At 46.4% G+C, this 27,967-nt stretch overlaps 1 protein-coding gene across 7 annotated transcripts; it reads right to left on the reverse strand.

Moving 5' to 3' along the window:
• Positions 1-4,962: 4,962 nt before the first annotated feature.
• On the reverse strand, positions 4,963-23,891 carry LOC101134783 (bcl-2-like protein 2). 7 transcript variants are annotated; one of them, XM_031001872.3, is made up of 10 exons: positions 23,743-23,850; positions 23,358-23,445; positions 22,438-22,877; positions 10,520-10,615; positions 8,047-8,161; positions 7,276-7,343; positions 6,858-6,964; positions 6,289-6,376; positions 6,052-6,203; positions 4,963-5,090 (listed from the first exon to the last, which is right to left on the reverse strand). In XM_031001872.3, the coding sequence occupies exons 3-10, from the start codon at positions 22,867-22,869 to the stop codon at positions 5,051-5,053; spliced, it is 1,098 nt and encodes a 365-aa protein (XP_030857732.1). In that variant the 5' UTR covers positions 22,870-22,877; positions 23,358-23,445; positions 23,743-23,850; the 3' UTR covers positions 4,963-5,050. The 7 variants fall into 7 exon arrangements, with proteins under 7 accessions (XP_030857732.1, XP_055218335.1, XP_055218334.1 ...); XM_055362360.2 differs by having other exon boundaries at positions 23,696-23,803; XM_055362359.2 differs by having other exon boundaries at positions 23,690-23,802.
• Between the last annotated feature and the right edge of the window lie 4,076 nt (positions 23,892-27,967).

Raw genomic sequence — 27,967 nt, forward strand, 5'->3', positions numbered from 1 at the left:
TCTCAGATACTTGGGAGGCTAAGGTGGAAGGATGGCTCAAGCCCAGGAGTTTGAGGTTTCAGTGAGATATGAATGTGTTGCTCATTCTGAGCAACAGAGCAAGACCTTGTCTCCATTAAAAAATAATAATAAGGCCGGGCGCAGCGGCTCATGCCTGTAATCCCAGCACTTTGGGAGGCCAAGGCAGGCAGACCATGAGGTCGGGAGTTCAAGACCAGCCTGACTACCATGGTGAAACCTCGTCTGTACTAAAAATACAAAAATTAGCCTGGCATGGTGGCACACACCTGTAATTCCAGCTACTCAGGAGGCTGAGGCAGGAAAATCGCTTGAACCCAGGAGGCGGAGGTTGCAGTGAGCCGAGATCGTGCCACTGCACTCCAGCCTAGGCGACAGAGCAAGATTCCATCTCAAAAAATAATACAAATAATAATAAAATGTGATCATAATTTGAGAAAGGCTGCTCATTCTAACCATAAATAAAAACAAGGAAAGCAGCAATATTATTGTAAAAACCCACCAACTGTTTCTTTTCTCCATTGCCAACGTCGGATTGGGCAAATCCTACCTTAAAAAGCACTGGGTTGCCTCGGTTTATTTCGCATCATCCAAAGGCCCTCTAAGGATCTCTGACTCACAGACCCTCACCCCAGACAGATTTTATACGCAGGCTCTCCCAGTCTCTTTCTTCCCATGGAACTCCAGTGAGATTGGGCTCATTTCTATCCTTCAGTTAACAGAGAGCCGATCAGGAGTGACTGACAGAAATCATCCACCAAAAATAACCAAGCTTGCCCGAGGAAAGTAACTTTCTTTCCATGCTTCTTCCTCTACACCTAGTCTCTTTTAAGTAAAATAGTTAGTCTGACTCTTATAAGAATAAAACTAAAGGCCGGGCACGGTGGCTCACGCTTGTAATCCCAGCACTTTGGGAGGCCGAGGTGGGTTAACCACGAGATCAGGAGGTCGAGACCAGCCTGACCAACATGTTGAAACCCCATCTCTACTAAAAATACAAAAAATTAGCCAGGCATGTGGCGCATGCCTGTAATCCTAGCTACTCAGGAGGCTGAGGCAGGAGAATTGCTTGAACCTGGGAGGTGGAGGTTGCAGTGAGCTGAGATGGCACCACTGCACTCCAGCTTGGGTGACAGAGTGAAACTCCGCCTCAGGAAAAAAAAAAAAGAGGAAGAAGAAAACAACCAGGTCCAGATTAAAGGCAACACTATTGTTGTTACCGCCTTCTCCAGGACAGGAAAGGCAAGCCCAGGGTGAATAAACAACTTTTGGGCACCTACTAAATGGCAGGCCCTGTGAGGTAGACACAAAGTCACAATTGATGCCCTCAAGAAGCTTGCATTCTAGTGGGAAAACAGAAATGTAGTTAGTTTCACTATAAAACCACAAAGTAAATATTAAACAGGGACAGGAACAGTTTGTCCTGACTGCAGGAGTGATTACTTCTGACTTGGAAATCAGGAAAGGCTTCATGTCTGTTGTACCTGGCTTACACTTGGAAGGATATGCATGATTTTGATAGAAGAGTCGGAATGACCATAGCAGGCTAGAGGCAACAGCATGAGGGATACATGAAAATAAATAACAACTACAATGCATAGTACATCAGGTGTAGGGCAGGATCTGGAAGGGAAATGTAATCAGGATCAGATTGAAAAAGGTTGTAGTTCCATTCTTGTGTTTGGACTTTGTACTTATTGGTGGCATCATAGAGGGCTTTTTTGGCAATAAGAAGTTTAGAGGCTGAGCATGGTAGCTTACGCCTCTAAACCTAGCACTTTGGGAGGCCGAGGCAGGAGGATTGCTTGAGGCCAAGAGTTCAAGATCAACTTGGCCAACATAGCAAGACCCTATCTTTTAAAGTACTTTTTTTAGGAATTTTTATTTTTCAAAAAAAAGTTTGAAGCCAATACATCTGCCAGAACCCCTGCAATGATGATGGGGAGTTACTCAAGCAGTGAAAGTAGGAATAGAGAGAACAGACAAGATACGGTAGAATTGACTGAACATGGAAAACTAAACCATTCGAGAAGGGTCAAAACATGATTCACCCTCCAAGACCCAACAATTTATGGGGATCTTTTAGAGCCAGCCATTTAGTGCCCCCTGGTGGACAGATGAGACCATCACAGCATTAACAGCAACAAGTCACTCAGGCTGTTTCATTCTTCCAGTAAAAAGTTTATATTGAACACTATCCAGACCCTCACTAATCAGCCTCTGCAGAAGCCACAGAGATCACGGCACTATTTTAGGTGAATCTAGTTAGGAGAAAAGATAGACCTCAAATGCCTAACTAACCCATAACAGAAAGTAGAATAAATGACCAAATGCTAAAATATGTGGTGGATAACACTGACATGAGATTTTAGAAAATATTGCAATTTGAGAGGTGGGTTAAGGCTTCAGATATAACAGAGTTTTTTGTTTTGTTTGTTTTGAGACAGAGTCTCGCTCTGTCACCCAGGCTGGAAGTGCAGTGGCTCAGTCTCGGCTCACCTCAATCTCCACTTCCTATGTTCAAACGATTCTCCTGCCTTAACCTCCAGAGTAGCTGGGACTACAGGTGCATGCCACCACACCTGGCTAATTTTTGTATTTTTAGTAGAGACGGGATTTCACCATGTTGGCCAGGCTGGTCTCAAACTCCTGACCTCAAGTGATCCGCCCACCTCCGCCTCCCAAAGTGCTGAGATTGCAGGCGTGAGCCACTGCGCCCGGCCACAGAGCCATTTCTTTAACATACGATTTTTGAAGAGCATCCAGGTCAGAGGCAATTCTGAACAAAACATCCTGAGAAGTAAATGAAAAAATAATAAGGTTGAAATACTAAGAAATTCTATAGGTAATGAAGTCTGAAGGTTCAAGCTGGCTAGTGATGTAGTGTTCAAGTTTTAAGACCAATCTCACACTGGAATAAAAAATGGAGAAATTAGGATGCCCAAGACAAAATTTAGATATGAAAATAGTGAAAGCCAGTTGTGAAGTCCTAATAAACTAATCCTGGCCAGGCGCTGTGGCTCATGCCTATAGGAAGGCCAAGCCAGGAGGACTGCTTGAGCTCAGGAGTTCGGGACAGCCTGGGCAACATAGCAAAACTGTCTCTACAAAAAAATTAGCCAAGTGTGGTGGCAGGCACCTATAGTCACAGCTATGTAGGAGACTGAGGTGGGAGGATCACTTGAGCCCGGGAGGTTGAGGCTGCAGTGAGCCACTGCACTCCAGCCTGAGTGACAAAGCAAGACCATCTCAAAAAAATAAATGATCCAATTAATGTAAGTTAGCTGGACACATTAAATGGTTACTGCATGGTTGGAAAAACAAGCTTTCCAATTGTCTCTTAGCTAAGTGTATTTTGTCTTTTGCATTTCTTGGGCCCACCTTGAGGTAGAAAAGGTAGCTGGGCGCAGTGGTTCACACCTGTAATCCCAATACTTTGGGAGGCTAAGATGGGAGGATTGCTTGGTCAACATAGCGAGACCCCAAAGACAAGGTTACCCAGACCCCAATCCAAAGCTCTAGGGCTGCTGGCATGGATAGTTCATTTGCACGTAAGTTGTATCAGGAGCACACAAAAGCGCCATTAGGTCAGTAATTCGGCTATTCCTTTATTTTGAGACAGAGTTTCGCTCTATCACCCAGGCTGGAGTTCAGTGGTGTGAACTCTGCTCACTGCAAGCTCCACCTCCTGGGTTCACACCATTCTCCTGGCTCAGCCTCCCAAGTAGCTGGGACCACAGGCGCCCGCCACCTCATCAGGCTAATTTTTCGTATTTTTAGTAGAGATGGGGTTTCACCGTGTTAGCCAAGATGGTCTCGATCTCCTGACCTCGTGATCTGCCCACCTCAGCCTCCCAAAGTCCTGGGATTGTAGCAGTGAGCCACCGTGCCCAGCCCAATTCAGCTATTCTTTTACTTTCCCAGGCTTATTTCTCTCTCAAATGCCAATTAGGGTTACATGTTATCCAGAAAACCTATCATTCTCAACTAAACACATAATGTTCCTGCTAGTTGTAACGTAACTCCTACTCCTTAATTCACGAGTGGCAACCTCCCTTCCACAACACCAGTACTTCTACCACAAGGCAGAATTAATAGCCATCTGCGATCTAAGAGAGAATAGGAAGATAAATAATCCTTACACCCAAAAGGCCAAACAATTTTTATTTTCAAAAACAACTTTATTCATGACACATATTAAAAAAAAATTCCCACCCCTGGAAATGAGCTAAAAAAATAAACAAAATCCACCTCCCACCTCCCTGTTCCCACTTCCTCCCATTCCCTCCAAATAAAAGGGAAAAAAGGCAAAGGAAAAAAAAAACAAAAAAACAAAACAACTGAAAAACAAAAACACCCCTAAACCCCCCAAAACAAGGTAGTGCATTTCCCCAGGGGGAAGGGGAATTTACACTGGAGCCGCTGGGAGCGGAACGGAGATCTTCCGGCTACAGAAACCTGCAAAGAAAGACACTCAAAACAGAAAAAGAAACACAAAAGGAAACAAAATAGATCACCAGGCAATCTGGAGGGGCAGGGAGCCGGAGAAGAGGGGTGGGGTGGGTGGTAGACCTGGCTGGACAGGAGCAGGCAGGAGGGGACTGTGAAAGGCGAGGAGAAGACGGAGGGAAGGTAACAAGCAGAACAGTTTGGTGTCCTTCCAGAGCCCTGGGTAAAAAAAAAACCTCCTACCACCCACGCCCACCTACCCTTGAGCAGCCCCCAAGGGGGTGAAGTGGGGCAGGGAAACATGGGGAGCAGCTTGCGCAGTTGAGACGTGTCCATGGCGAATCCCCAGAGTGAATAAGCAGCCCCCTGCCCCACTCCCTGGGCCTTCCCCTACTCCCCAAAGCAGGTCCCTCCTCAGCAGTTAGTTATGGGATTCTCCCCCCTTCCACAGTATATCTTTTTTTTAAAAAATATTTTTTTTCCATCAAGGTCATCTTCTGTTTTTCTTTTTTTTTTTTTTAATTCTTTTTTTTTTCCTTCTTTCCTCTTTTTTTCCTCTCTCTCCTCCTAATACACACTTTTTTTAGTAAGGGGAATACCATGATGTCGCTCTAGCCCGGCCCCTGGAAGAAAGAAGGAGAGTTAGGTGTTAACGTGATCACTAGATAGTTCAGTACAAGCCCCTCCCCGTAGGCCCTTGCCCCAGTTACTGTGAAGGGAAGGGGGGAAAAGAAGTGTTCAAGTGTCTTAAAACTGACCCCATGATCCCAGAAATAGTAATGCACCTGGAGAACTGAGGCAGGGGGAGGGGGGCTTAACAGAAAACTTTGCCAAACAGTGGCGAAAAAGAAGCGCATCTGAGTGAGAGACAGGGGCAAGAAAAAGGACCCCCTTTTTATCCAGTTTTCAGTCCTCCACAGCTCTTAAACCCTAGGCCATCACAAATAGATCCTCCCTAACTCCTGGGGATAGGCAGGTAGAGCTTATGAAAAGCCAAGGTTTATATGCCTAACCCGTCTATTTAAATGTAAAGAGACAGAAGTGAAGCAAGGCAAAAACCTGGGCACCACACTAGGCCCAGTGAGAAGTTAACCTTGCAAGACTGGCTCAAATAAAGAATAAGTATCTCAAAATCCTCCCACAAGGCTGTCGGGGAGGATCAACTAGCTAGCCTCTGGTATTCTTCCAAGGGAGGTTCAGTCTTCAATCCCTCCCTAACTCCGAAAAAAGTAACAAATGTCCAAGCAGTGCTTTCACTGCCTGGAGACCCTGTTCCTCCCAGTTTTGTCCGCAAACACCTTCAAATGCCACCAACTCCCAAGAAAAAAAAGGCTGGGGGTGGAAGCCTCTTTGAACCAAGGGAGGGATGCAGCGCTTATCACCAATTCCTACTGCAGAAAAGATGATGAGGCTGGCCTTCTGGCCTGGCCTGCAACTACCTTCCTCAACCTGCACAGGCAGGAGACAAAGTTCCTGAAGACCACGGGGAGGGGTGGGGGGAGGGAGGTTCCTCAGACCAGAGAGAAGGAAGCATACAGGGCTCATGGGAGGCGGGGGAAAGAGGAGCAGCCCATCTATCCTGACCTGTAGACGCGACCCCGGGGCCTGCTGTTAAAACCACTGTAGAATCGAGAGCGGGAACTGTTGTAGTTGGTGGTCCGGGCGCGGTAGCGGGCTCGTGGAAAACCCCGGTCTGTTGTGCTGATGCCTGGTCTGTTGGTTCGTTTTGGGATCACCTGAGTCAGAGATGAACAAATGATAGCCTTAAAGTCAACCTGGAGAGTTTATACAGAACTAGAACAGCAATGGACATAGGCTTACCTTGATTTGCCTTCCTCTAAATAGGGACTCATCTAAGGCCAAGGAAGTCCTCACTGACTCTTTGTCTGAGAACTCTATATATGCAAACCTGAAAAGAATTGTCATTGTATCTCTCTGAGGTTACAAACACCTCACAGGTCAAATTCAACCTGCAGGCGTGCTTCGTTTTGGGCTACAATGCGGTTATATTTTTTATTTGTCAAAGTTCTTCTAAACGGAAAATCTCAATCATTCAAAATCATTTAAATTTTAAAATTTCCAGCTACTCTTTGAAATTTGTAAAAATAAGACACACAGGGCCTGAATTTCCATATGGCCGTAATAGGCCAAGTAGAAGCTGCCCCTCCCCTTCTAGTTCGTGATCCCACCCACATCTAGCCTTCATTTTTGTTATCTGGCCTCTGAAGACATTTAGGTGCAACTCCTGATGTATCAACATTAATGCCATGATCTTAAATGACACAGATCACCTGTGTTAACAGCAAATAACTTACTGCTCAATATAAAACATAATTTATCTATTTGTACACTGTAATTTAAATTATCTCAACTTACTCCCCTTTACTTACCCTTTGGGATGGCCACTAAATTTGTCACAGAGTATGGTAACACGGTTGACTGAACCACAGCCATGAAAGTGAGCTTCCAGCTCTTCTGCTGTTGCACCATAGTCCACCTGATGAGAGGAGAAAAATTTCACAGGCACCAGGCAAATTCCTGTCTCAACAGGAACCCTCCCAAGCCTTTGGTCTGGGCCATCTATACACCAAAGCACATGAAATCTGGTAATTTGAGGAATTAATCTCTTTTCCTTCCAAACCCAGAGCCTTTGCTGATTACTGATCATTCCATTACCTTTAACCTCCTTCCCACACTCCCTCCACACCCAAAACCACATCTATCCCGGAGATGTTCCTTTCAGGACTATTAAATAATTCCCCAAAAGAAGAACTTGCCCCCAACCCCAATCAGAGCCCCAGTACGTACATTGCCAACATAGATGGAACGGGCATCAGCCTCCATCTTCTCCTCAATGGACATGATCACTGGTCCAGCTATCAGGAAAAAATAATTTTTTACAAAAACCACACACTTGTTTTCTACTTGACCAATATATTGCACTTCCACCACCAGCACTATCCCATAAGCTCAGTGAAGGCAAAGATTTTGGTCTGTGCTGTTCCCTGATGTACCCACAACCTAGAATAGTGCCTAGTGCATAGCAGGTACTCACTAAATATTCGATAAATTGAAGGAATTAATACACACTTAAAACAGTATAGGAATCCCTCCTGCCTCCAAATCAAATCCCTAATGAATGGCTTTGGTTGAAATGCTTTTAAGAGTGAGCAAAATTAAGTGGGCTGAGACTCCACATTTCTAGATTAAAGGGGAAACCCCTTGCAGCTTGCTTTCTCTTAGAATCCTAAAGCGTCTCCAATTGGAGGAAAAACTATTAGATTTGAAGGTCAAATGCGAGCACGCAACCTCTACAAAGAAGGATAGACGTAAACTAAGAACAAAGAGCAACACAATTATAACAGGCACAAAGGGAGGCACAAGGCTACCACCACCAAAATACAGGTTCTGCCTCACAAAGGTCAGAGGAACACACAACGGACTATGACCGCGGCACAGTCATAATAGCTCAGACAAGCAGCTCCAGGGTGCCGAGTATCTAACCCCACATTCCCCATCCTCCCCACAACCCTTCCAACCCGAGAACCCGGGCTCCGCGTGCAACCGCCAGTTACTCACCATTGCCTGGAGGTGGACTCATATTCATCTGCTTCTCTACCTCGTTCTGTAGCTCCTTTAGCTTCTCAGCTTCTTCCTCCATCTCCCTGACTCGAGCTTTGATAGCTTCCAGCTCCTAATATAAGTGGGGAGGGTATGGAGGATAGCTTAAGAGGAACCAAGGCAGGGGCTGTGCCCTGCTCCCGGCCAGAGCGCGGCCTCAGCCATGCTCGGCCATTTCCCTCGCCCCATGCGAGGGTCGTGATAAAAGAAAAGCTACCCTCTCTAGAGCAACACTAGGCACCCGTGACGCCCGAATCAAGCCAGTCGGGCCCCTTGTAGTGATCGCTGACCCATCCCCGGCCCGACCCGGCCCCAGCCACGTTATTCCCCGCCCAACCCCACCCCCCGCCTGCCACCCGCTCGCCCGAGCTCTGGGCCTCCAATGACCCGGCCGGCCAGCCGCCGGCCTGCTCGCTCGCCATCCTTCCCTCACCGGGTCCTCAATGGCGCCGTCCCCCGGGTCACCCTCGACCAGTCCCGGCTCCTCCTCCTCCTCTTGGCTGCCGGGGGCTCCCGAACCAGGCCCAGGGCCCGGAGCTCCCGGGGGGGCGCGGGGCCGGGGCGGCTCCTCTTCGGGCTCGGGCTCCGGCTCGGGCTCCAGCAGCAGCTCCTCAGGCTCCAGTTCCTCAGACTCCAGGCCGTTCCCGTAGTCCCCTGCGCCCCCCGGGGCCCCCTCCCCGGCCTCCCCACCGGCCCCGGGCACAAGATGGCGCCGCCGCCCCGGCCCGGAGCCCCGACCGCCCGCAGCCCCCGCTGCTGCTGCCGCCGCCGCCGCCGCCGCCATCGCCGCTCAGACTGGGGCCCGCCGCCCGGCGATTGGAGAGCTGCGCCGGCCACGCCGAGGACTCATTAGTCAAGCTGCCTGCCCGTCACCACGAGCTAGTACTCCATTGGGGAATATTACTTGGCAATCAAATAAGACCCCACCTCTAAGGCGGGGTACTGCGCCAAATTCTCAAATCCCGGCAGGGGAAATCTGCCTGTCAATCAACACGCGTCCCACCTCCTATCGCGTCCTTAGGTAATAATACCGCCACGCTGTGACAATATTCCTGCTTCTCCCCGGCCTACGGGCGGGCCCGCGAAGTATGGGACGCTCCGTGATTGGCCCTAGCTAGGCGACTGGAAAGGACCAATCTTCCGATCGCCTCACCGCAGTGGCCCAGTCTCAGATGCCGATTGGCTTGCGAGATTCGAAGGGGTGACACTCGTTTCGTGACAGGTGAACCTTGCCCCCGAAAGGACTGCCGGGCTTCAAACTTGGGAAACCCGAGGTCACATGACTAGCCAGTCCTTAGGGGGCCGCCATCTTGATACTACTGCTTGCCAGCTAGTGAGCTGTTGGCCGGGTGAGGCCCAAAACAGAGCAGCAGTTTCAGGAAACTTGTATCTTGACAAGGAAGCACCAGTAGATGGGATGTTGCTGAAAATGGAGGTTGTGAATGAAGCATTCCAGGAGGGAGCTTACTTTCCCCATATCCAGGTTATTGGCACCATCATCCACTAGCTCTCCCACACCAGAAAGCAGGGAGGATTCCTCAGTCCAGAGCTACTAGTCACAAGTCCTGTCTGTCCCGCCCTCTTGCGTAGGCCTTCTGCTCCCCAGTTCCATTTTCTTCTCTTCCCTGGACAGCTTCCAATGTCATCCCTTCAATCTGCACTGCTAACAGACTGGCCCCCCTTTGCTGGCGAGGTAAAGTCTCAAAACCGTAAATCACGACCTTCGACACCCCAGCATGTGGTTACTTTGTGGATGTTGTTTCTTTCCACCCTTCTCGTTCCTTTGGGTGTACCTGCACCCAGTCTGTGCCTCTAACATGTAGTCCCCCTTCAACCAAACCACTGCAAACCCCAGCTTCCCCTCATTTCCCAGGACAAGTGAGCCTATCTCCACGGCGCGCTTAATTGTTTTGCTGTTTCCTAACTAGGTTGTGAGCGCCTGCAGATGAGGGGCCGGTTCCTATTTATATTCGCATCTCCACGGCCTGGCAATATGCCTACCACATAATGTCCTGTTAGATGTTTGCTGATTGAACATGCATTGATTGGGGATCTGGGTGCCACCCTTCATTTCAGCCCTCAAGCCCCCAAGATCCCAGAGGAATTTCTCCTGGCAGGTTCCCACTACACCCCTGCACCCGAAGTACCAATGAGACCTAGCCCTGGAAGGCAGGATTGCCACATTTTGGTAGCAGTCCTACACATTTATTAAAAAGGAAGGAATGGCAGTGTAAGTTTGCAAGAGAAATTTTTGTGGGCACACTAACCTACAGTTCGAAAGATACATATAGCCCAACCAAAAAGTTAAACAAACATGGTTGGCCGAGGGATTTGGACAAGAGAAGATCCTCATTAGCAAACCAAAAAATCAGAAGTGACTCATTATACCCCACTATTCCCCTCACCCCCACTTTTTCTCACAATTCCTTACCTCAAGATCTGGGGAACTTGCAGCAGAGTCACAGTCGCTTAAAATTTCACTGCAAATTACTTCATCAGCCATCTCAGCTTCAGTGATCTGGGATAACTAAAGTTGAGCACCGAAGACAAGCTCTAAATGATTGAATACCCTGGAAGAAAGGTCTTTTATACTAATCTTAATCTAATCAAGATTTGTTTATCTTATTGGTACCCAATTTAATCAAGCCAACAAAAGGAAATGTGATTTTTAAAAATGGCTTTGAATCCTATTTTTGTTGAGCGTTTGATTTTGTAATAAGCACCACTCCTTATTATCTCATTGGACTCTCACAACAACCCCATGGGGAAAGTATTTCCAAAACCATAACCTTTTTTAGGGAAAAAGAAAAAGGCTTAATGAAATGAAGAAACTTGCCTAAGTCATTGGACTAATTAGAAGTGTGCAGGGCTGGCTGGGCATGGTGGTTCACACCTGTTATCCTAGCTCTTTGGGAGGCTGTGGCGGGAGGATCACCTGAGCCCAGGAGTTTCAGACCAGCCTGGCCAACATGGCGAAACCCCATCTCTACTAAAAATACAAAAATTAGCTGGGCATGGTGGTACATGCCTGTAAACCCAGCTGCTCGGGAGGCTGAGGCAGGAGAATCACCTGGGCAACAGCAAGACTCTGTCTCAAAGGAAAAAATAAAAATTATATATATATTATACATAATATATATTATGTAATATATATAATAATGTGCAGGGAATTCAAAGCCAGCTTTCAAAGCTCAGATCACTACTACTATAAGGCCTGCTTTAATACATAAAAATTATGTGTGAAAAATGGCAAGACTAAATTCCAACAATAAACAAAAGTTTAAGCAAACTATAATTATATCCAAAAAAAATTATTATGCATCTCTTAGAAGGGTTACATAGTATGACAAACATGCGAAAATAATTTTGTTAAGCCAAAGAAGAATGTAAAATTGTACATAATATATAATTACAACTATATCTGATTTTTTAAAAAAAACTTAGGCATGGGAGGAAAAAAGGAGCAAGAACCAGTACAATCTTTCTATTCTTTGGCAGTATATACCAAAAGCTTAAGATTCCAAGCTTTTGGTATATACCAAAAGCTGAGATTCTTAAGACCAGGCGGAGTGGCTCACAACACTTTGGGAGCCAGATTGCTTGAGTCCAGGAGTTCAAGACCAGCCTGGGCAATATGGCAAAACCCATTCTCCACTAAAAATACAAAAATTAGCTGGGCATAGTGGCGTGTGCCTGTAGTCCCTGCCCAGCTACTTGGGAGGCTGAGGCTACAGTGAACCATAGTGGTGCTACGTGCACTTCAGACTGGCAACAGAGTGAGACTCTGTCTCAAAAAAAAAAAAAAAAAAAAAGGGCCAGGTGAGGTGGCTCATGGCCTGTAATCCCAGCACTTTGGGAGGCCAAGGCAGGTGGATCACCTAAGGTCAGGAGTTCAAGACCAGCCTGGCCAAAATGGTGAAACCCTGTCTCTACTAAAAGTACAAAAATTAACTGGGTATGGTGGTGGGCGCCTGTAATCCCAGCTAGTCAGGAGGCTGAGGCAGGAGAAAGGCTTGAACCTGGGAGGTGGAGGTTGCAGTGAGCCAAGATCGCGACACTATATTCCAGCCTGGGTGACAGAGGGAGACTCTGTCTCCAAAAAAAAAAAAAAAAGTTGAGATTCTTAACCCAGTAATCCTATTTCTTATCTCTTCTAAAAATGTAATCCAATTTGTGAATATTTTTTGTTTGTTTTTATTTTGTTTTTTTTTGAGACAGAGTCTCACTCCGTAGCCCAAGCTGGAGTGCAGTGGCGTAATCTCAGCTCACTGCAACCTCCACCTCCAGGGCTCAAGGGATTCTTGTGCCTCAGCCTCCTGAGTAGCTGGTACTACAGGCGCACCACCACCATGCCCAGCTAATTTTTTGTATTTTAGTAGAGATGGGGTTTTACCATATTGCCCACGGTGGTCTCGAACTCCTGAACTCAGGTGATCAGCCCACCTCAGCCTCCCAAAGTGCTGGAATTACAGGCGTGAGCCACAATGCCCAGCCAGAATAAGTATTTTTATCAAAGTGAAAAAATACAGATAAATGACCAAGTGGGCATTAAAATTACTGTACACAAGTAGAGGTAATTGTATATAGTCATTATGACTTTGAAACGTTTTAACATCAAGAAAAAATGCTTGCAATATAATGGTAAGCAGAATTGCGTATACAAAATTGCATGATCATAAAAGCAGACAAAAAAATACTAGAAAGAAGTATACCAAAATAGTAGTTGTCTCTGGGTGACAGCATTATGATTCATTTTCTTTATAATTTTCTATGTTCTACAAATTTTCCACAATCATTATTTATTTATTTACTTGTTTATTTTGCTGCCTTTGTTGTTTGAGACAGGGTCTCTGTCGCCCAGGCTGGAATACAGTGGCATGATCACAGCCGACCACACCCTCAAACTCCTGGCTCAAGCAATCCTCCCTCCTCAGCTTCCGAAGTGGCTGGGACTACAGGCGTGCACCACCATGCCCAGCTAATTTTTTCTATTTTTGTAGAGACAAGGTCTCACTATGTTGCTTAGGTTTGTCTCAAACTCCTGGGGCTCAAGCCATCTGCCCAACTCAGCCTCCCAAAGTGTTGGGATTACAGGCATGAGACACCATGTCCAGCCCATTACATATTTATTTTTAAAAAATCACTCCAACTTTCAAACTTCTTCTAATAGGCATAATTACCTTATGAAAGAAACAAACACATTAGCTGAGTGTGGTGGCATAGTCCCAGCTAATCCAGACGCTGAGACAGAAGGATCACTTGAACCCAGGGGTTCCAGGCTGCAGTGAGCTATGATCATGCCACAATACTCCAGCCTCAGCAACAGAGTAGGACCCTGTCTCAAAAAAAGAAAAAAGCAAACATATTTAAAAGGCTATTTGAGGGACAGGTGCGATGACTCATGCCTGTAATCCCAGCACTTTGGGAGGCCGAGGAGGGTGAATCACCTGAGGTCAGGAGTTCAAGACCAGCCTGGCCAACATGGCGAAACCCCGTCTCTACTAAAAATACTAAAATTAGCTGGGCATGGTGGCATGCGCCTGTAATCCCAGCTACTCAGCAGGCTGAGGCACGAGAATGACTTGAACCCGTGAGGCGGAGGTTGCAGTGAGCTGAGATCGTGCCATTGCACTCCAGACTGGGCAGCAGAGTGAGACTGTCTCAAAAAAAAAAAAAAGCTTTTTGAATGGTGACTTGTAAGATCCTTCCCTATTAGTCTATAAACTGTAAAAGACAGGGAACCATCTTATATTTGTGTTCCCTTTGCCTATCACTCTGTGCTCAATAAATGATAACTGAATGAGTCATCTTCAGTAATGAATAATCTTATTTTTTTTAAAAAAGAAAGTAAAAAAGTGAATGAATACTCCTATTTATTATCTTGCCTGTTGTTGATGCATAGAGAATATCAAAGAGATAAGTTTTCCTCTGAGAATGAATTTTTTGAAATTTGGTATGTAATGGTGTGAGATTCACCCATTATAATTCTCTGTAAGTAATAACCTATAAACAAAGGACCATGGAGTTTTGGAAAAAGTGAAACTCCAGAAGACGGGAAAATGTATTAATAAAAGGGAATCGGCCTGGCGCGGTGGCTCACGCCTGTAATTCCAGCACTTTGGGAGACCGAGGCGGGTGGATCACGAGGTCAGGAGATCAAGACCATCCTGGCCAACATGGTGAAACCCCGTCTCAACTAAAAATACAAAAATTAGCTGGGCGTGGTGACCTGCGCCTGTAGTCCCAGCTGCTCGGGAGGCTGAGGCAGGAGAATCGATTGAACCCGGGATGCAGAGGTTGCAGTGTGCCAAGATCGCGCCACTGCACTCCAGCCTGGTGACAGAGCGAGACTCCGTCTCGTAAAACAACAACAAAAAAAGGCCAGGCGCGGTGGCTTACGCCTGTAATCCCAGCACTTTGGGAGGCTGAGGTGGGTGGGTCAAGAGGTCAGGAGATCGAGACCATCTTGACTAACACGGTGAAACCCCCTCTCTACTAAAAATACAAAAAATTAGCAGGGCGTGGTGGCGGGAGCCTGTAGTCCCAGCTACTTGGGAGGCTGAGGCAGGAGAATGGCGTCAACCCAGGAGGCGGAGGTTGCAGTGAGCCGAGATCGCGCCACTGCACTCCAGCCTGGGCGATCTCAAGAAAAAAAAAAAAAAAAAGAAGAAGAAGAAGAAGGGAATGGCTCAGTGGAGTTAAGAAAAGGAGAATTAAGTAGTAAAAATGGGTGAGGGCATTCATAGTTCTTCCCAGAAGAGAAAAATTTTCTCACCAAACGACATAAATATTTGACGTCTTGGTAGTTTCATCCCTATTTTTATCTCCTTTCTTGAAATTTTTACAGACTACAATAATGCTCTATGATCTGGAACTACTTTGAAATTTTTACAGACTACAGTAATGATCTATGATCTAGAGCTACACTTTAATATGATAGCCACTAGTCACACATGGCTACTGACCACTTGAAACATGAGTAGTCCAATTTGAGATGTGCTGAAAGTGTTGAATACACACTGAATTTTGAAGACAGTATGAAAAACAATGTGACATAATTCATTAATAACTGTTTAATATTAATTCCATGTTGAAATAATATTTTTATATACTGGGCTAAATAAAATATTAAAATTGGTTTAATAATTTCTTTTTGCATTTTAAATGAGGTTACTAGAAAATGTAAAACTACATGTGGCTTGCATTATATTTCTATTGGACAGTGCTGATGTAGAACCTTGGAGTCTTTCTCCTTTACTGACCTCTGTCTTGGAGCAGACCTCAATAATCTTCTAATGTGGTCTGGTCCTGCTTACCTTGGCTCCCTAAGTTTGCCTCTGCATGGAAGTGGGGTAGCCATTTAAATGTGAAGGACCCTCTGTTGGGCTGCTTAATTTCCATCCTGCTTCGTTAACTTTTTAAAAATTTTGTACCTAAAGAACTTGTTTTCATATACTGTACTGGAAATATCTGGAAATATATGTTCATTGTCAAAGAATCAGAAAATACCGACAGCAAAAAGAACAAAATGAAAGCACTCATAAAGCCCACTATCCAGAGACAATCACTAATGATATTTTGGCATATATACTTCCTGAAAGTTTCAATATGCAAATATATATCAAGGCACACAGATATAAATATTTTAGCAAAATGGGATCATACTGTATATATTACTTTCTAATCTATTTTCTTTTTTTACCCAATTAAAAAAAAAAAGACATCTTCCCATGTCAATAAATATATTTTTCTAATTGTTTGTCATAGTTTTACCCAAAAGTCACCCTTGAAATGAGGCCTTCTCTGACCACTCAATTTAAAATTGAACTCATGTGTGTATATATACACACACATTCCCCTCAATGAATTATTTTTCTTTATGGTATTCATCGCCTTCTCACATATTACATAATTTTTAAGTTTTCTGTTTCTTTTACTAGAATATAAGCAACATGAGAACAGAGATTTGCATCTGTCTGTTCACTCTACCTCAGAGCCTGTAACTGCTTAGCACACAGATGATGCTTGAATATTTGCTGCATAAATGACTGACTGAATAAACTACACAGCATTTCATTATGGTGTGTTTTCTGCTGAGTTTCAAAATAGTCGATTTATTTCTGTATTTCTCCTGTATCTACATTTAAGGCAAATTTTATTTTATTTTATTTATTTATTTTTTTTTTGAGACGGAGTCTCACTCTGTCGCCAGGCTGGAGTGCAGTGGCGCCATCTCGGCTCCCTGCAACCTCCGTCTCCCGGGTTCAGTCGATTCTCCTGCCTCAGCCTCCCAAGTAGCTGGGACTACAGGGACTGCGCTACCACACCCAACTAATTTTTGTATTTTTAGTAGAGACGGGGTTTCACTGTGTTAGCCAGGATGGTCAGGATCTCCTGACCTTGTGATCCTGACCTCGTGATCCGCCCGCCTCGGCCTCACAAAGTGCTGGGATTACAGGCGTGAGCCACCGCGCCCAGCCTTAAGGCAGCTTTTAAAGTCTTCAAAGGATCTGCTATTAAGTTACAACACAGAGGGCCGGGCGCGGTGGCTCACGCCTGTAATCCCAGCATACTGGGAGGCCGAGGCGGGCGGATCACGAGGTCAGGAGATGGTGACCATCCTGGCTAACACGGTGAAACCCCGTCTCTACTAAAAATACAAAAAATTAGCCGGGCATGGTGGCGGGCGCCTGTAGTCCCAGCTACTCGGGAGGCTGAGGCAGGAGAATGGAGTGAACCCGGGAGGTGGAGGTTGCAGTGAACCCAGATCGCGCCACTGCACTCCAGCCTGGGCGACAGAGCGAGATTCCGTCTCAAAATAAATAAATAAATAAAAATTTTAAAAAGTAACAACACAGAATATCTACAATCTATCCATTTAATAATAATTATAACTAAGTGTTGCCCAACTTTATTGAAGGTGTCATTTGTCCTAATACACTTAGGACCTTCTAATAGATTCAGAAGGTCCTAAGTGTGTTCTACTAGGCTCATCACAATTTAGCCCAAATATGCTGCTCTATGATGATTTGGTTTAATACAGGATTAAATTTTGGGCTATCTAAAGCGATAGATGGATTATATTTCCTTCATACAGTTCTCCACCAGTGTTATTTCTCGCTTAGGACCTTCTGAATCTCCATTTGGTGTTTTTAGAAGAAACAGTGGTCAAAACTCAACATCATATTTGCTTTTAGGTGTCACAGAAGGTGGTGTCCACTATATCATTGTCTTCTTAGAAAAGCCACAAAATTTTTTTTGCCCCTCTTGAGTAACTGATAGGCTTTTATAAATCCTAAGAGGAATGTGAATTTCATTCCGTATTTTAATTTGCTTTAGCCACCAAGAAGCTCACAGCTGAATTCACAGCCTAGCTTTAGTATTTGGAAATGCTACTTATAGAATGTTTTTCTGTGCATTAATTTTCCTTTTGCTGCCATCTTATTTCAATTTTCCCTTTACCCCTACTTATTTTTTTTACTTAACCTTGACTGGAAATTCAACCCTAACTTAAAAAATTTATGTTTTCCTATTATTTTGTGTATTATAGTAAGATATTGCAAATATTTTTTGGAACTAGGCAAATGCAAATCAATCATTAAATCAATCACACAGCAGTGGAGATAAATACACCAGCTATCATACTTGATGATATTAACTATTAAGAACATCTAATTTCCTTTCCCATAGTGCCATATTCACTAAGCCACTCTCTGATTTTAATATGGTTTCCCCTGTAGACTTCTGTATAAAGAATAGAAAGAGAATGCTGGATTCCTCTAAACAATTATATTTCTTGCAATTTAACACATAAACCCAAGTACCAGTCTATTGCACTGGATTACAGAAAGGCTAGAAATTCCCACCTGAAATTTAAAATTAGGATCACTGTTTCGGTTAGACATGATTTTGATGTGGTCCAAGATTAGAGGTAGAGAAGGATGAGCTGAATATTCTTAGAAATTCCATCCAGTTTATCAATTTGCATTAAAATGGCTGAAACCAATTGTCTCACAGGACCAGCAAAGGAAGCAGGGACTCCCATTTTTGCCAGACTCCGCCTTGCCTTATTTTTTGTTTGTTTGTTGTTTGAGATAGAGTCTCCCTCTGTCACCCAGGCTGGAGTACAGTGGCTCGATCTTGGCTCACTGCAAACTCCACCTTCTAGGTTCAAGTGATCCTCATGCCTCAGCCTCCTGAGTAGCTGGGATTACAGGCATGCACCACCATGCCCGGCTAATTTTTGTATTTTTAGTAGAGACAGGGTTTCCCCATACTGGCCAGGCTGGTCTCGAACTCCTGACCTCAAGTGATCTGCCTGCCTCGGCCTCCCAAAGTACTGGGATTAGAGGTGTGAGCCACCGCACCTGGCCCAGACCTATTTTTAAGTCTGAGGTAGGCAGGAAGGCACCGTGGAGAAATGTTCATTATTATCACACACTTCTGATTAGAGCCTGAACCACAACTGGGGGCTTCATTACTATCACACAAAGATTTTTGGTAGGTTTTCTTTGTTTCTCATTTGGTTATTGTTAGTGGCAGTCCCAGAGTACCATATACACACACCCTCCCGAGGCTCAGGTTGAAATAGAAGGAATTCTTGGCTTTGACCATTTGGCTGGTATAGGAGTGGGGTGAGGATGGGGGAAAGACTCTTTTTTTCTTAATGATCCCAACACTTTCTCAAATCCCTGTTATTCTAATTCTTGCCTTTAACAAGGTCATGAAGAGATGCTTGGATCAAGGAAATGTCCTGACCCCAGGCTATACAGTGTAGAAGTCACAAACCCTGTTCAGTCCTTCTCATTAAACTTCTGGGCTTTATTTATTGTTTTTAATACGACCATTACATATTACACAAAAATAAAAGTCAAATGAACTTGGTATTTATAAATTATTAAATAAAAATACAGGAATATAGATTTATATTTATAGAGCTTTCTTTTCTTCTAAACTAACCAAATCTGTTCTGCCGTTTTATGATTTTAAAAAAGTAAAATAGTGTTTGTGTGCCCTAGAATAAGTGGGGAGTGGGATTAATAATCGCAGGACCGAGTTGCCCTACTTCCGCTCCTTCCTTGGCCTAAACAAAGTCCCTATTTGTCCCTTTGGGCTCTGGAGAGCAAGAAACCCCTCTCCTCCTACTTAATCTTTGAAAAATGGCAATTACATTTATTTCCCTTATTTTTTAAAAAATGAAATGGATTTAAAAATTGGGAACCATACTCAGCCTTCTTGGCCAAGAGCTAATCCCAAGGAACTATATGGCTCTAGAAGAGAGTCCCTAGTTTTCCCTGACAGAAGAGTCTCTGGGGTTTCCCTTCAAGCTAAGAAGGGCAGGACAGGTCAAAATTGCCCACTGTGGTCCCATCTAAGCTATGCTTCTGGGAATCCAGACCAAGCCCTTTACCCTTTCAGAAAACAGCCTCTCTTTCCACCCAGGTGTCAAGGCTTCAGAGCAGGGCATTTTGGTAACCTGGCCATGGTCCCTGCAGCTCCTCTTGGCTAAAGGTCCCGGGGAATGCTAACAGGGATATGCGTCCTGTGGTAGAGGGTAGGGTGAAGAGTGTGCTCCATACCTGGGGAAGGAAGCACAGACTCCAATTTGGAGCCGATGGTCTAGTCAGTGGTTTTCCAACTTTTTTTCAGCAGCAAACCCCTTAATGCAAATAAAATCTTACCCTGAACCCCGATATGTAAGACAGCTACACGGGGAGCTGTTCTGTTTGAGGGCAAATTGCCCAGCCTGCTCAGCTCCCCACCCCCTTCATCTCCCCAAGGACTCCTGAGGCAACCCCTAGGAAACTTCAGGGCTCTGCCAAGCAGTTTGAAAACCACTGGCCTAGTTTGTCCTGAGCAAGTCAGAGACCCCCCACCCCAACTGCTTGCCACAAGCTGGCTCTGAGTTTCTGGTGTCAGCATACTCACAAGACCAAGTGGCACATGCAGCCTACCACCTCCCCTAGAAATACCATGAAAAAGTGCAGCCCTCTCTCAAAAGCAGAAGTCTGGACTCAACACCTGAGGCCAATTTGGTCCCACGTTCTGGCGAGCACAACTACGTTGCCACATTCTAGGACCAAGTGAAAATCTCCAAGAAGAGTCAACCATGGTCTAGCTAAGCTGATCAGTGCTCAGGACCACAGGCAGGGTTCTAGAGCACTGTGTCAGAAAGTTAGCATTGGAGAGCAGCAATCTTAGCACCTTGGAAAGTGCAGCAGTGAGGTCTGGCTCAGGGCATGCATCTGGAGAGAACAATTTCTTCCTCAAAAGAAAAAGCCATAATCTGAAGCTGTTCTAGAGGACTGCGAGTTCCAAAGTTAACATCCTCAGACTCTGAGGTACAGACAAGTAACACCCATGCAAACAGTGTGGCTTCAAATAAATCATAAATGCTTCTAGGTCATGGTAGGTACTCTAGAACCCATATGCCTGGCCCCTGATAAAGCCGAACCAAAGCCCACAACACAGCATAGGCCAGTCCTGGAGTACCCATCACCCTCACACCCATGGGATTCAGATCTGAAATGGTCATCTCAAGGCATCAACAGTCTCACTGAGACACAGTGTGGGACCCAGACTGTATTCCAGATCAGCACTTATGCCCACAACCTCAAAAGGAAAATTAGTTAGGGCCCCAATTTAGAGTTTCAGTTTGGGTACAGAGGTCCCAGAGATTGGAAACACTTTAGGCACCATTGTGCCTGAGTGGGAGAGGAGGGTGGCAGGCAGGTCCGGCTACCTAAGCCTCCACCCATCCAGGCTCAACAGCCCTGCCCTTCTATCAGAGCCCAGGAGGCAGCAGCAAGTGCATAATGCACAAGGAAGGGGGATGATGAAGGAACAAGGCCAGCTGCAGAACTGCTCTTCTCTCCAAAGCCTTGCCAATCACTTTCTGGAAAGAAGCAGCAGAGCCCTCGGTCTGGATACAATGTTTCTCTCTAAGCCTTGAGGCATCAGGACAAGGGCAGGGGAAAGGAGGGGTTGGGAGGAGGGACAGAGAACTGCCCCCAGTTCTTGCCACTGCAAGAGGGAATGTTTTCTCCTTGAGGAATCCCACCACCACCAGATTTGCCAGGCAGCCCAGCATGCACACCAGCATGCGTGCACATGCACACGCGTGTCCAAGCAGCCCACTGTTAACAGCCACCTCTCCCTATCACCTGAGAACCCCTAAGCTTCCATTCCAAAGGGATGTGCCTTCTGCGTTCCCTAAATCCTACTCATCTAATGGAATACAGCTGCTTATGTAAATCCACCTTCCTCAGGGCTGCGAAGCAAGTTCCAGGTCGTTTCATGTGCCCACACCTATAGGCGTGATCCCTCCCACCTCCCCCAGCCCTGGAACGACTCCATCTCCTGCGCCCCTAAACTTGCCAAAACATTCCCCTCCCCTATGTGTCCTGCTCACTCTTCCAATCGCCTACCTGGCCTACTCAGCTCCCTCACACACTACCCTTCCCCTGCCCATCCTGTTCCATGCCCACCCATCCACCAACTCCACTTCTTCCAAGGGCATTTCTCTGTTCTGTTCCTGCTCTCCTGGCCCCCAGCCACACCTAGCCCCACCTGGCCCTGGACTTTCACTTGCTAGCAAAAAAGGCCCCTACAGTTACCAGGGCCCCCAGTGCCACGGCCCCCGTCAGCACTGTCCTCACTGATGCCCAGTTCCCCTCCCGCAGACGCCGCGCCTCCTCCAGGGCCCCGTCCCCGTATAGAGCTGTGAACTCCGCCTGTGGGAGAGAAGGGAAGCAGGAGAGAAAGAAGGAGAAAGGGATATCAGGAGAGGAAAGAGTGGAGAGAAGAGGAGAGGAAGAGTTCCAGTTCCATCCACTGCGAGCACTACCCCATACCCAGCTCCTCTCTGGCCAAAGCTCTTCTCGCTGCAAGCCCCTCTGATCCCCCCAGGTGCACCCCCACCCTGAGAGACTGGTTCATCTGCCCACTCTGCCTCCAGTGAATTCCATCCTTTCCTTGGCGAAAAATTCTGCTCAGAACTAGCATCCTTTGCCAAGGCTTGCCTGACCACCACCCATCCCTGGTCCTCCCCACCTCCCACGCCATGACTCAGATGTAAAAAGTCCCTGACAACATTCCCCTGCAGGCACTCCTTGGGTGTGTATTCTGTCCTCTGCTTGGGACCATGAGCCCATCCAGTGTTGACTGCATGGCAGCCCTGGAGTGCAGAGTCCAGGCATCTCTCAATCTAATTCCATCCAGACGGGGAGACCTAGCCCCGTACCTCATTCCCAACATAGCTGCCTCAGCCTCCAATCAGAGCCCCCATCTTCCCCCTGGAGACCAGCTTTGCAGAAGGATGTGCAGAGCGGCAATTGAGAAGCTTCTTACCCAGCCCCCACTGCTGTGGATCCAGTCAGCCAGCCGCGTCTCCAGGTAGGCCACCATCCACTCCTGCACTTGTCCCACCAGTGGTTCCATCTCCTTGTTGACACTCTCAGCACACAGTGCAGCCCCAAAGACAAAGAAGGCTACAAGGCGGCCCCAGTTGGGGCCCCCTTGAAAAAGTTCATCGGAGACCTGGGTGAAGCGTTGTTGGGCTGAGCCTGGGGTCACATGCAGCTGAGCCGCCAGATCAGAGAAGGTGCGCCGGAAGCGGGTCTCGAACTCATCTCCAGCTGCCCGCATGGCTTGGTGCAGCGGGTCAGCTGCTGGGCCCTCCCCGGGGCCAGCTCCACAGACATAACCCTTCTGCCTCAGCTTATAACCTACAAAGTCTGCCACCAGAGCCCGTGTGTCTGGGGCCGAGGCTGGGGTCGCCATCCGGGCGGCTATAAGAGGCAAGGATGAAAGACTGGCATGAATATATGGAAAGAGAATCAGAAGGAGCATTTCTGGTTTGACCAACCCAGTGAGATGAGGAGGAGAGAGGAAATGCTCAGGACTCACTGGACAGGGAGAGGCAAGAACAAGGGAATTAAGTCATGATATGAGACTAGGCTGTGAGAGGCTGGCCATTACATTCCTAATATGCCAAATTAAATGTAAAACAAGTAAATTTTCTGTTTAGAATACTTTAGATTCTTTTCACAATAAGACAACGTCAGCTCTATGACACCCCTACAACACCCCCGCCCCCGGGTCTCCTTAGTCCACACCTTCTTGGCTAGAGGAAGGGTCTTAGGACCTCCCCAAATGCAAGATGTAAAGATGTTGGCAGAGACACAAGATGACGGGGAGCAGATGGGCTGAAGAGAAAGGTGGGAGACGCAATGGGTTACTCCAGACGGAGAAAGGAAGGAGACACTCACCCAGCCGGGATGGCAGCTCTTAAGACACAGCACTGGTGGCAAGGAGCCCCCAGCTGGGGCCTTTCATCCTCCCGGCCAGCGTGGAGCCCTGGAAAGGGGAGGAGGAGATCAGAACCAGGAGGGGAAGGCCAGGGATCAGGTTCTGGCCTGGGAAGGGCTGGGGTTGCAGCTCTGGGCCTAGGCCCCTGCCCCCAACGCTCTACCAGCTGTGTGGCCGAATCCATGTTTAATGACTGTCCTCCCGGGAAACCCAAGGCCAAGGGCTTCCTGCCGACACCATCTCTATTCCCGGTTCCCCCTAGTGCAGCCCAAACGCCCAGCTCCTCCCTTACCCCCACCTCAGCCAGTCTCCAACCCCGCCCGCCTGCCAGGTTAGGGATCTCACGGGTCAGGCCGCTGCCGGGATCCGGGCCGTTTCCTGGTGCAGGAGCTGGGAGGGAGGGAGAGAGGGAGGAAGGGAGGGAAGGAAGGAGGGAGGAGAAAGGGGGGGCAGAGGGAGGGCCCGGCGCCGGGTGATGATGGGGCCCAGAGATGCGTCCAGAGAGAGAGGCGGGGCTGGGACGCAGGCCTGCAAAGGGCCACTACTCAGGAAGAGGGAGGGCTGCTGAAGGCAAAGAAGGGCTGGCTGAGAGGGCACGGTGGGCTGGGCTGGGCTGGGCTGCTGAGCCTCTAGGCTGCCCAGAGAAATATGCCGGACTTCGGGACATCTCGGGGCAAATTTAGCATTTCCAGGAGGTTTCCGATGTTCCATGCACTTGTTGAACTTTTCCAGCCCTGAACTGTGTGCCTGGAAAACAGGAGCAGTTCCCATTAAGCTGGGAACCGTCTACCAGGTGCCTTACCCTTATGGGGCTAGCAGACACCACATAGACACCAAACCTTTCCCATCTTTTCTCCAGGACCTTTAACCCAGTGTTCTCTTTGTGGGCTGGGCTTCAGCCAGGCATCAAGGAGCCAGGACTTGGATCACAAGCGGTTTCTCTTGGTACTTTTCTTTAATTCATCTTCTTTTGTAATTAGATTGATTTTAGTGGGGTTTTTTTCTTTTTCTTTTTTTTACCCAACACACAAACTAATTCTCATTATGAAAAAAATCAAACAATAAAGAGGTGCGGAGTAATAAAATACAGGTTCTCAAACACACACACACATACACACCCAATTCCACTTCCCTCCCTGCAGGTTGCCAGTGTTAAGCTTGATGTTTATCCTTCCAGATTACATATATATGGGGCCATTATTTATACATGGCAGTATATTTATACAGGGCAGGTCGCAGGCGTGAAGCAGTCTGACCACAGCTGATCCACATGAGGGCACTCACAGCCAGCCCCCTGGGCTCTTGGATCTGGCACTTTCTTAAGCTCCATTTAAAGAGCGCCCCAACCAAAGGCCAGAAAGAGGCAACCTAATTCTCCTATTCTGCTAGCTCCCTTTGCTTCTACCTCCAATCCAAGCCTCTGTATTACCATCTTCCCTTGTGGTCACTGGAGAAGCAAGGTCTTTTCTGCAGCAATAACAGTAACAACTAGCTGGGTTTGGTGGCTCATACCTGTAATCCCAACACTTTGGGAGGCCAAGGCGGGTGGATCACTTGAGGCCAGGAGTTCGAGACCAGCCTGACCAACATGGCAAAACCCCATCTCTACTAAAAATACAAAAATTAGCCAGACGTAAAATACAAAAATTAGCCAGCCTGTAATCCCAGCTGCTCAGGAGGCTGAGGCATGAGAATCACTTGAACCCAGGAGGCTGAGATCATGCCACTGCACTCCAGACTGGGTGATAGAACGAGACTCTATCTCAAAAAAAAAAAGGTAAAAACTAACATATTTTGAGGAGTTATTAGATGCTGTGCTTTTTTTACATGTGTATTTTTTCCTCTCACCAGTCCTTATGCTGTTTTATCCTCATTCTATGAATGAGGAAATTGAGGTTTGGAGAGGTTAAGTGATTTGCCCAAAGCCATATGCTGATATGTAAGAAGCTAGCACAGCCATCTCATGCTGTAACTTTGACACTATCGCTTCAAGATCACCTCTTGCCTTCACATAGTCAATATGGTTCTCATAGTCTGAATCCACACCATTTACAAGTCCATACTCAATTCTCTCCTCTATTCTAAACACACAGCCTATTACACTCCTTTATGGCTGTATCCTTTCAACCATCCTCATTTCATTTTTGCTCTTAGCCTGATCATTCTGGCTGCCACCAGCAAGGTTGCCCTCTTCTTTAGAGAATAACCTAGTCCAAGTCTTCATTTGCACTCCTGGTTTATTTGTTTGTTTGTGAGACAGGGTTCTCACTCCATGGCCTAAACTGGAGTGCAGTGGTACAATCACAGTTCACTTCAGCTTCCACCGTCTAGGCTCAAGCAATCTTCCCACTTCAGCCTCCCCGGTAGCTGGGACTAGAGGTGTGCTACACCATGCTTGGTTAAATTCATTTTTTATAGAGATAGGGATCTCATTATGTTGCCCAGACTGATCTCAAACTCCTCGGCCAGCTTGATTGTAACATAAATTAATGTATGATTTATTAGACATTAATTTATATGCATAATATATATATTGTATACGCATATACAATATATACATTGTATATATTGTATCACATATAGGCCGGGCGCGGTGGCTCACGCCTGTAATCCCAGCACTTTGGGAGGCCGAGGCGGGCGGATCACGAGGTCAGGAGATCGAGACCATCCTGGCTAACACGGTGAAACCCCGTCTCTACTAAAAATACAAAAAATTAGCCTGGCGAGGTGGCGGGTGCCTGTAGTCCCAGCTACTTGGGAGGCTGAGGCAGGAGAATGGCGTGAACCCCAGGGGGCGGAGCCTGCAGTGAGCCGAGATCGCGCCACTGCACTCCAGCCTGGGCGACAGAGCGAGACTCCGTCTCAAAAAAAAAAAAAAAAAAAAAATATTGTATCACATATAATGATATGAAGAGAATACATCCATGCATTCTATATACGTGTAAAATTTAAAAAGTCAATATTGCTTTAAAAATGAGTCCTAGCTAACTAGTATTGCTACAGTCAATACTAGTACGAATGCATGTAAACAGGAATGAATTGTATAATAATAAGATAATATATGTCTCATGGCTTATTTTCAACTTAGTCACTTGTGGTTTTACAGTTAAACTATCCTGCTGCTTTAAATTTAGAGACTTCATTTCTACTCTAATACGAGAACTACTCTAATATTTCCTCTTTTAACACTCTGAGGATGTTAACTATTATTGTTAAATGTTTTAATCTTATATAACCAAGTGGATAAGAGCGTGGACTCTAGAGCTAAACTGTTTAGGTCCTAATCCCACCTCCCCAATTATTAACTATGTGACCCTGGGTAAGAGTCCTCTCCCCTCTCTCCCTCAATTCTCTCATCTTTAAACTAGACGTAATAGTCTCTATTCCTCTGATGGTTGTATTACATGGGTTAGTATTTGTAAAACCCTTACAACAGTACCTAGCACATTGTAAGTGCTACATTAGATCAGTAGGAAAGTTAGAAAAAAACTAAAAACAACTTCACTTTTTTTTTTCACTAATGTAAAAAAAAAAATGAAAGGGGAAAAAGCCAGCTCTGCCCTTCTTGGAAGCTCCCACTGGACCTAGAATTCCACAGTCCCAGCTCCAAGAGAGTTGTTGGGTGCTTGTTCATTCAATAATTTGAGTGCCTACCATATACTAAAACTCACCATGAATCAGACAAAGCCCCTGCCCTCAAAGGGCTTACACTTGGATTAGAAATCAGAACTCCACCACTTTTTTACAGATAAGAACACTGAGTTCAGAGTATGGCTCTGAGTTCAGAGGTGGCTCACACCTGTAATCCCAGCACTTTGGGAGGCCGAGGCGGGCAGATCACCTGAGATCAGGAGTTCAAGACCAGCCTGGCCAAGATGGTGAAACCCCGTGTCTACTAAAAATACAAAAATTAGCCAGGCATGGTGGTGGACGCCTGTAATCCCAGCTACTCAGGAGGCTGAGGCAGGAGAACCGCTTGAACCCGGGAGGCAGAAGTTGCAGTGAGCCGAGATCACGCCACTGCACTCCAGCCTGGGCGACAGAGCGAGACTCCATCACACACACACACACACACAAATACACACGAGAACACTGACTCCAGAGAAGTTATGCCTTGCTTGCTCAAGGTCACTAGAAGCTAGGTCTTCCCGCAGTTCTCAGTTCGGGTGCCATATTCTCACCTTCTATTTGAAAGACTCTACCTAGCTTTCATGACCTTTCCTTCTTTGCACCCACCGCCACCCCCTGCCCAAACCAGGAGCCTAGGTTTCAGAAAAGAAAACAGTGAACCCCAAAGATAAAGTCACATGCTGGGCGTTTTAAACCTTCCCCTGCAAGAAAATGAAAGGTTATTCTTTCTTCCCGGCGTTAACCTTTCCTGTGCAGTGCCGGAAAAGTTGAGGACTTTTTACATTTTATTATTATTATTATTGTAGGGATTAGGGGTCTCACTATGACGCCCAGGCTGGTCTTGAACTCCAGGCTTCAAGCGATCCTCCCACCTCGGCCTCCCAAAGTGCTGGGATTTGAGGCATGAGCCATCGCGTCCAGTCCGTGGATGTTTTTTTAA

The sequence above is a fragment of the Gorilla gorilla genome, chromosome 15 (genome assembly GCF_029281585.2).
Source record: "Gorilla gorilla gorilla isolate KB3781 chromosome 15, NHGRI_mGorGor1-v2.1_pri, whole genome shotgun sequence".
Taxonomy (NCBI): Eukaryota; Metazoa; Chordata; class Mammalia; order Primates; family Hominidae; genus Gorilla; species Gorilla gorilla.

Bases quoted from the DNA above. Each gene is read 5' to 3' on its own strand.
- LOC101134783 (XM_031001872.3), bottom strand. From the start codon at position 22,869: ATGGCGACCCCAGCCTCGGCCCCAGACACACGGGCTCTGGTGGCAGAC. The intron at 7,344-8,046 runs GTGAGTAACTGG...TTTTCCTGATAG, and splicing joins GAGTCCACCTCCAGGCAATG to CTGGACCAGTGATCATGTCC. The intron at 6,965-7,275 runs GTACGTACTGGG...TCCTCTCATCAG, and splicing joins GTTCCATCTATGTTGGCAAT to GTGGACTATGGTGCAACAGC.